This window comes from Lactuca virosa, chromosome 7, assembly GCF_052849685.1.
Source record: "Lactuca virosa cultivar CGN04683 chromosome 7, Lactuca_virosa_CGN04683_v6, whole genome shotgun sequence".
Classification (NCBI taxonomy): Eukaryota; Viridiplantae; Streptophyta; class Magnoliopsida; order Asterales; family Asteraceae; genus Lactuca; species Lactuca virosa.
Genome location: NC_136432.1, coordinates 111,246,005 through 111,255,895, shown reverse-complemented (window position 1 = coordinate 111,255,895; position 9,891 = coordinate 111,246,005). Strand labels below are relative to the sequence as shown.

The 9,891-nt window shown below is 33.8% G+C and overlaps 1 protein-coding gene and 1 long non-coding RNA gene across 2 annotated transcripts; both read right to left on the bottom strand.

The window, feature by feature from the left end:
- Positions 1-304: 304 nt before the first annotated feature.
- On the bottom strand, positions 305-2,021 carry LOC145123922 (xyloglucan endotransglucosylase/hydrolase protein 24-like). The gene is made up of 3 exons (XM_079059103.1): positions 1,557-2,021; positions 1,268-1,461; positions 305-821 (listed from the first exon to the last, which is right to left on the bottom strand). Exons 1-3 carry the CDS (start codon positions 1,917-1,919, stop codon positions 479-481), a joined length of 900 nt encoding a protein of 299 aa, XP_078915229.1. The 5' UTR covers positions 1,920-2,021; the 3' UTR covers positions 305-478.
- Positions 2,022-3,697: 1,676 nt separating this feature from the next.
- LOC145123923 (uncharacterized) lies at positions 3,698-6,457 on the bottom strand. The gene is made up of 3 exons (XR_013715411.1): positions 6,282-6,457; positions 4,624-4,724; positions 3,698-3,739 (listed from the first exon to the last, which is right to left on the bottom strand). It is a non-coding gene; the product is annotated as an uncharacterized LOC145123923 (long non-coding RNA).
- Between the last annotated feature and the right edge of the window lie 3,434 nt (positions 6,458-9,891).

Sequence of the window (9,891 nt, the reverse complement as noted above, 5' to 3'; positions counted from 1 at the left end):
CACCTCTCCGGTTGCTTTTGTGAAGAAGGTTATCGATAAATTTATTTGACAGATAATGAGTGATAAATTCTTCAATTTGGGCCCAAAATCGAAATTTTAGTGGCATGTCCATTTGATCATCTTATGGACCAGGCTAGAGAGTAGAGAGCTTCTGAAATTTCAAAAACCTTTGTACTTATTTTTCTTTTTCGAAGCATGTTTTAGAGAGATCTAATAGGGACGACGGTTCATTTTTCTCAATTGTAAAATAGTTATAAATAAAAAAGGGAAAAAATAATAAGAAAAGGACAGAAATGCTTTACCCTTCTTTTAACAAAATTATATATTTGCTGATTTGCACACTTTACATACCATAAATTACACTTTTCTAACACATAACAAATCATCGTTTAACTCCACAACCATTATTCGTATATTTTGCATAACTTATATTTATGTATCAACATGTGGCATTGATTATTTAAAGAGAAGTAGTACTTTAGTGAGAACCAGTAACCCTACATTCTGGTGGAAAGCCCTGAGGAAATCGCTTAACATCGGTGCAATAGTTATAGATCATATGATTATCCTTGATCCATTTCAGTTTCTGGCTATGGGTCATATCCCATTGCGAAAATGCAGCATTTTTAACATTGAAGTTGCGATATGAAGCTGTGAATGGAGCTTTGGTCCAGTCAGTTTTCACTAGTCCACCTCTAGTCGCCCACTCGTCGGCATTCCACAAGCTTGAATATAGCTTCATCGGTTGGTGTTTTGGAAATGGAACACCAATGGCTTCCATATTCCTGAATTCCCTTATGGGTGTTTCATCTACAAGAAAACTAGAACAATATATTTTAATATGTTAGTAAATGATGTGAAAAGTGAACCAATTCAGATACCAAACTTCCTATTTCAACCCCTTATTTAGATTTGCAATATGAAACGTATAACTAATGTTAGAGATCCCAAACATGATTCATTTCATTTCATTCCTAAACTTAATATGACAATGAAATTCAATAATCTATTATCAACTCATTCCCTAAGATTGTTTATTCTGTTCCATTATCATTGGAGAAAAACGAAATTACGAATTTACCCTTTTCTTGACTAATATGAGGGCTTCCGCGCCTTTCTTTTTCTACGAAAATTATTTTTCTCTTTACATAAGAATATTTCTCTTTATTTCTTGTAAAATTACGAGATCGTTAGCATCCAAAAGCATAATATAACAAAGATATATAATCGAACGAATATATATCTAGCTAGGTGTTGATGAACTTACACAATGGTTTGAGGAGTCCACATGATGGAATAAGTGTGAAAATGGGAAGTGGGGTCGAACCACATTCGAAATTGTTGCTCTCTATCACCTTTGCCTTGGGCGTAGACGTTGGTATGAAGTGTGTATGGTTCGCCACTCACGTTTCCCAAGAACTCAAAGTCTATTTCATCGTGATTCGCACCTTGCGATGACAGCTGTTTATTTAACACCCAAAAGAACAAATTAACACAGAGATGAATGCAATGAAAGAGGAATTATGAGATCATCGGAGAGAATAAAGCATGCATACATAGTAAGCGGTGACAGTTCCGGCGGAGTTCCCGGGCACAAGCTTCAGTTGCATGTCGATTCTCCCAAACAGATACTCCTTCTTCGACTGGAATCCTGACCCGGAGACTCTATCGAGAGAAAGTGTAAGAATGTCGCCGGCGCCGATGATCTTACCACGGCCACCACCCCAGGTGATGTCGAAATCATTGTGGAAGTTAGTGCTGCCGGCGGCGTAAACAATCAGAAAGAGTTGTATACACAATATAAGGAGTAAGCTGGTGGTTCGTGTGTATAAACAAGATGAAGAGGTCATCGTGTGAATGAAGTGGTGGCTTATGATATCCACTGGTCTTCTGTGGGTGCTATTTATAGATAGGCACATCTGTAAGGCGGTCTTCAATATCCATTAAAATATGATGAATATTATGCATGTGTCACAGACTAGGTACCTTCTGGGGTTTACATGTAAGACAGTAGTGTGGACATAGGCCAATTAGAGAGAATGGCGAGACGAATGGATGGATATATTCTGGGTAAATCATTCATGTAGTTATTAATTAAGCTATTGGTTCTGGGTGTCTCTAGTTCCCTTTTACATATTTTTCTTTTTTCAGGTCATCTCAACACCGTATCAATCTTTATTATTCTCCCCTCATGCCTTGTTATATAAGAAATTAATGATCACCATTCACCTTAATTCATTAAATATGTTTTAGGTTGTTACATACAATACAAATAAAAAAGACAAAGAGGGGAAACTTAAGTCATATGGAAACACTATAAGAAATCATCTCATTGCCGGCAACATCTTTACCGGCGATAAAGACTTTTAGCAGCGACTCAAGCTGAAGTCGCCGCTAAAACTCTTTGTCGCCGATAATGCCTTGGGGACCGAATCTGCGTGAACCCTTTCTGACAAATCCTAACCGTCCGATCAATATTCTAATCCAACGACTGAGACTCCGTTTCGCCTAAACCCAATAGTGGTGACATCAATACGGGCGATTTTTTTATCGCCGCTAAAGATCGGAAAAAAGAACCGGTATAAATGCCCTCCATAGTTGTTGCCACAATTGATTGGAGTTGTCGCTAAAGGTTTTGGCGTCGCCGGTCACTACAAGAAAATTTCGATTTAACTACGGAAAAATTCCATAGCAAAAAACTAAAATTCCGTAGCTAAACCTAAATAACTACGGAAGTTGCTACGGAATTTGTCAATGAGATTTCATAGCAAGATTTCTTGTAGCAAAATGTTTAACTACGAAATTATAGTTCCGTAGCAATTTTTCTATGGCCGTTGCTACAACGTCTATCCGTAGCAATTCAACTACAACACACTTCCATAATAATTCCGTAACAATGAATTCCGTAGTAAATTCCGTTGCCATTTGTTCCGTAGCAAATTCCGTAGCCATTTGTTCCATAGCGAATTCCGTAGTCAATTGTTTCGTAGCTATTTGTTCCGTAGCAAATTCCGTAGTCAATTGTTTCGTAGCAAATTTCGTAACCATTTGTTTTGTAGCAAATTCTATAGCCATTGGTTCCGTAACAATAGGTTTCAAAGCAAATTCAGTATGATAAAATTATTCAACCAAATCCAATTTTCCAATTATAATATTCATAAAATATGTAAAAATGTAGTAAACAAAAATTTAATAGTTACATCAATTTTATAGATATATTACGTTATCGAAAATTCTTCTACAAGATTGCCTAATCATCAAAACTGAATATTAATTACAAATACAGTGACAGTTCAACTGAACCACCACGAACACACAAACAACCACATATGCTCAGCCAAAATGGTAAAACCTGCAAAACCAAATTTACAGTAAACTTGATTAAAGTTCAATTTGTTGTATGAAATCTGAAAATGATTTTAAAATAAAAACAAGTCATCTCTTTTATTTGACGCACTATTAACATATACACTAGAAATAAAATGAATCACCTTTTCAGCACCATCAAGAAATAAAATAAAATGGTTGTCTTATCTTTTCTCTTTCCAAGCTATCACATGATGTCAAAAGGATATGAATCTGTCACATGATACCAAATCCTTTTGAAATAAAGTTGAAAACAAATCCTTTATTTTCAATTATAAAATGTAAAGAAAATGAACCTGCATACTGATCTTATTAAGTTATTATTGACATTGTTCCATAATTAGCTATAATGTTGTTACATGTGCCTTCAAATCTAGACAAAACCAATACAAATAAAATAAGATATAAGATAAAAGGGTTAAGAAATAGCAACCTACTTTCATTTATTTTTTTATTATAGCATCCTACTCTCATTTCATCCTATTAGAACATCGAAAAATCTACCCAACTGTTTACAAAGTAATTTCCATTGATATAATTTGGTAGATTTTTCAAAATATAACGTTCTAATAAGAAAAAATTGAAAGTACAATTTTTAACAAAATATGATAAAATATGTGAGCCCTCTTTCGTTATTTTAATGATTTATATACAATCTAGCTTTAAGATGCATGCATTTTTCAGTGTTTCCTTCATGTTCTTCAAAAAAATTCACACCTTTGATATGCCAATTTTTAACTTATATTTTTCAACAGTATGAAGTCAAAGGCTGGAAAAGTTTGTCATCAAGTATTGTTCTTCAAATACTAGAATTTAGAGTTATAAGTAAGTTATAGTGTCTTGTGGTACTACACTGCTACTTAATGTTATTTGAGCAAACATCTTAGAGAACCAGCACATATAGGTTTGACTGTTTCACTTCACAAGCTCTATGTTCTTCATTTTCAGTTATTCTACTGCACACCAAAAGAACTTTAAATGATCTTTTTCATGTAAGTTCTAAGCAAAATGCCATACTATAGCCATTTTTCTTACACCTAATTGCATGATTCTAGAAGCAAAACTTTTTAAACTTGGTTCGGCAATATCACTGTTTAGACAATAACACGAAGATCAAATAAAGTTGATTACAACCTTATTGTTTCAAAATAATAGAATGAATATGTGGATATGGAATTATGGAAACGAACAATCTCTGCCTTAAAATAACAAAATATGATAAAATAAGTAACAGGGTATCTGGTATCTGGATGTTACCTTTACAGTGGAGAGAACAAGTTTAGCATGTATTTCTTGCCACTTTGTAAGATCCTGCTGAACATTTGAGATCGCAGGAATATCAGATATTTGTGAGTCATCTGCACATCATAAACATAAACTACTCCAATTATAACAACATCAAACAAATCAAACAAATTAGAACTTTGAAAAGGTTTTGAAATATACATAAGCATGAAAAATATCATAAATCCATAACATGTCTATATAAGCACACTTCTGTCAACTTGTATATTCAGTTCCAAATTTCTAAAAGATTTGCTACCTACCATTTGACAAGATCAACAACTTTGGTGCATTTTTATACTCGAGAGGCATACAGGAATGAAATCACTAGAATAAGCTAAACAAATACATAGATCAAAGGAATGGTAGGAAGGGAAAAAGGGGTGTCTAGATAGTATATATGGTACTTTACTCGCTTAACCCATTAAGACATTTCATCCATCAAGTAAATATTGTTGTATACATAAAGACTGTTTGAATATTATAAATGACCATTTTGCCCGTTGCTAACTTTACCCATCAAGATTCAAGACCAATCAAGACATTATAATATTGTGAAAAAGAAGGAAATAAAATCATGAAAATGAAAGACTTTGGAGAAAAAAGACCAAAAGGGTATCAGGAAGCCTTCATTTCTTAAAGAAATGTGTACAAGTGTTAAAACACCCTGAATGTGAACGAAGTACAAGTTGTGAAGCAGAAATAACTAGAACATATATATTTTTATTGTAAACTTATTTTTATCTTTTTATATAGATGATTCATTGATTAAATTAAATAATACATAAAAGAGTGAAAAGCATATAATTTATTAAAATAATTTATTTCCGTTCTATTGAATCCAACCAAAATTTGTAGGTATTTAAGAACTCTTTCAATATGTAGGTATTTGAGAACTCTTTGAAGTTACTTATTAGCATGTATCTTACACTTACAAGACATCAAAAGAAGAGAAGAAGTTGTTGCTGGTGGTGAGTATTATTTATTATTATTATTATTATTATTATTATTGCACTTTTTTAAACATTACTCTCATTAAATTACAAGTGGAAACAGCTGCTATCCCCACGGATGATAGAAACTAGCCTCCATTTTTTCCAATAATCCATCATGGTATAGCCAATGAGATACCAGTTCATGCTCAAAAGTTGCAGTATTTGGCTTTTGCAAGTTGGTTAGGTATGAATTAAGATTTTTACTGCTTATCATTTATTCTAATTTATTTACAACAGCGAATGCATTAAAATAATGTTTTATTTTGGTATGCAGGTCTAGTTCTGTGTCTTGTATTTAACATGATAGTGGTGGTTGTGTGTTGGATTAAAGGCGGTGGTAAGTTAGTTTATAGTTTTTACGTTTTATGCAGCAGATTAAACTGATATGAAATCATAAGGCATTGTGTGAAGTTGAGAATTTTATTGGTTTCCATTTACATTACTCAATTCGCATCAAATGCAATAAACTTGGTGAATCAAATTCATCAATAAAAATTTGAATCAAACTGCGTGTATGGATTGATAGAGTTAACAGAACATTAACTCGCCTCGGATTCATTGGAGAGATCAATATTCTTCAGGTCATTGGATGTAAGAAAGAGAAAATGGAGCAAACAGAAGAGAGAAGAATGTTACCTGGTAGGGACGAAGACGATCGAGAAAAATCTACCGATTGACGGAGCAGGCGGTGAATGACAAAGCAGACGAGAGTGAGAGGAGCTCCCAATAGAGTGAACTCCGATCGATACTGGTGTAAGTGGAGATTGGGGGAAACTGAGGAATGAGGAATGATGAATTAGTTTGAGAGAGGGAGAGATGCGATCGGCGACAGGTCATGCGATCAATAATTTTCTTTTTGAACGGATCATCAATAATTTTCAGCAGTTTGATCGGGATACCTCAATTTGGGGAAGAAGTATATTTGGGTCATGTGATCTGACTCTTTGCCCTTAATAAGATTGAAGGTCATTAACCACTGTATGAGTAATCAAATTTAAAAAAAAAAAAATAAAGAAATACTTTGGTCAATAAAAAGACATTCGTTTGACGTCAAAAATTTGTATATTATATATAAAATTATCACAACTTTGCCTATATAAACAGTTTGATATCCGTATAACTTCACCACTGTAAATTAAATCATGATGAATTATATTTTTTCAATTTAAGTAATAAGTTAATTTGAATTTTTCCGATTTTGTTTTTAAAACTTTATCCAAAAGGTGTGAATGGTCACATGACACTCTATTCTCCCCGGGCATGTCATCTCCAAACATTTCATGTGTCATTTGTGGTCCTTCAAGTTTGAGTTTTTATACAAATCCAGTTCATGGTTGAGTTTATAAATATATTTTCGAGTTAAATTATATTATAATTAAATTTTCAAAACAATTAAAAATAATAATTTATTTTTCTTATTGAGTTTTCAAAGATAATTGTGTATTTTTTATATATTTTTTCAATAATCTTCTATATTTTGCTACGGAAATATATTTCGTAGCTACTTGACTACGGAATTTTCCGTAGCCAAATACCTACGGATTTTGATTTCGTAGCTATTTTGTAAATTCACCTTTTTGTAACAATTTCCATAATAGATTAGCTACAAAATTTTATTTTGTAGCAAATTTTCCTAGCAAAATAGCTACGGATCTCAATTTCATAGCTAACTAGCTACGTATTTTTATTTCGTAGCCACTTATGTAACCAACTAGCTACATACATGGATTTTCTAACAAGTTTCATAGAGAACTAACTACAACCAAAAAAACTGGTAGCATTATTTGTAGTAAACTAGTTACGGATTTTAATTCCGTAGCAACTATTCAAGATTTAGCGACGGAATGACATTCCGTAGCCATTTCCGTAGCAAATTAGTTACGACCAACCATTTTGTAACATATTCCGTAGTAAAATAACTATGAATTTAGATTTCGTAACAACTTTACGTAGCTATTTAAGATTTAGCTACGTAATGCCATTCCGTAACCATTTATGTAGCAAAATAGCTACGAAAAGTCGTTCCGTAACATATTTTGTAGTAAAATAGCAACGGATTTTGATTCCATAGTAACTTTCCGTAGCTATTTAGGATTTTTCTTGTAGTGGGTAAAGATGTCGCCGATATTGCTTTACACAGATAACCAAAAAATCGACGCCTTTCTTTTGCTTTCTGCTTCTGATCTGCTTCCATATTTGCTCTTGTTTTTTTTCTTCCCTATTTCTTCGAGGACTCGCACCATCGATCGACTGATTCGGGCCACCAACAACATCTCGTTTTTTTCTTCCCTATTTCTTCGAGGAATCGCACCATCGATCGACTGATTCGGGCACCAACAACATCTCATTTTTTTTCTTCCTCACTGAGATTCCGAACGGAAAAGGAGATACTGACAATAGCTTTAGCGTTTCTCCGACAACTGTAAGGTATTTTCGGTGACAGTAGGGCATCTCCTGCTCATTTCTCTTTCTCTTTCCCTTGTAACATCGATTTTCAACTTATAATAGTGATTAATTGCAAAAAAATGTCATTTTCAGTTTTTTATTTCCTTCTTTACCGGTGACTACCACCACCACTGCACCATTTGTTGATTTGCTCATTTATTGTTCTCTTTCTATTGTAACATCAATTTTCATCTTATAATAGTGATTAATTGAAAAAAATTTCATTTTTAGTTTTTGATTTCTTGCTTTACCTGGCACCGTCGGCGACTACCACCACCAATGCACCATCTATTGATTTCCACCACCATAGGTTTTATTTACTACATAGTTTTTGTCTACTTCATCATGTCACACATGGACACACCCTTTATTACTACCAGTTATGGATAGCGTTAGAGTAGACCAATGCATAACAGAATCATAGAGCAAAACCCCACATGTATTTAGGTTTGAAGAATAGAATATATTATCGTCTTAGAATTACTCGTGACTATATCCATGAAGTAATCTCTAAGCGCAGGTTGGTCCAATACTTAAATATCTATTAAGTACTCATGAGTGTTAGCCCATTCTCTATGCTATTTCCAATCACTATGGGCAATCCACTAACACTCATGACAGTCTTGAATGATTACTTACTTTGTCACAACTAGCATTCTAGCTAGGAAATTATATCCTCATGTAAACATCAACTATTGTAAGACTTGTAATTGAAGTGGATATCATACTCTATGCTCAATCAAAATCATCCATTTGAATCAAAACTCCTGAGTGAAGTTCAAAAATCTAATACAATACGTCTCGTATACTTAACTATGGGTCTGAAACCCTAAATATCCCGGTTCAAATTTAGTGTGGACTAGGATCCTCTTATTGGGCCTAATGGGCCAGTAAACCTTTTATTTGATGATTTTGGGCCAATGAAACCCATTTGGGCTCTAGTTGGGCCCACATTCGTCAAACCATAGCAATTGGGCCATGTTGGGCCTAAAATAACTCACTTATTCTTATGGACCTTTATGGGTCGTGAACCACCCTATTGAACCATGATGGGCCGTGAACCCATCCTCTCATGGTATTTGGGCTGTGAACCCTCTTACCTTATCACCATTGGGCCGTGAACCCTCATAAGGGCCCAATTGTCACACCCCCAAACCAAACGGCGGAAACGTCTGGGGGTGGAGGACTTGAATTGTAGTATCACAACACATGCATCATAGTAATCAAAGTAGAAACAACCATTGTATTTAAAAATATATATAAATATTTACATGTGTTCAATCATTGTATATTGAACCAAAATATAGTTATACAAAAGAAGATATGACTCAACAAAGCTCCATCTTCTCAAAAGCTCGGGGAGTACCTGTGTATTATTTCCCTGAGAATACAAGTAATTTGAAAAGAGAGTATCAACATAAAGTTGAGTGAGTGCATAAATGTTTATGTTTGAAAGAGTATCTTTGTATCTTGTATATGTAAACTGTTCCAGAAAATCCTATATTTTCTGTTTGTATATGAAAAGTAGTTTTATTCCCACAAAAACCTTCTCTGTGTATTAATGTTTTGTATTTGTATTACTTATGAAAACTTGTAACTGAGAGTGTGCCTGGCTCCACCAGCTGTTGTTGAAAACTGTATTGAATCTTTGTATTTTGTATTCTGTAAACTAGTACTTTGAAGGTGTACTTTCGTTTAGTTATTTATACACTAACGTATTGTTAATATCTTTTTAATGAGTTATTATAACCATACTATGACTGATGGCCTGAAAAAAACGCTTTGTGAGCGTTTAAACTGG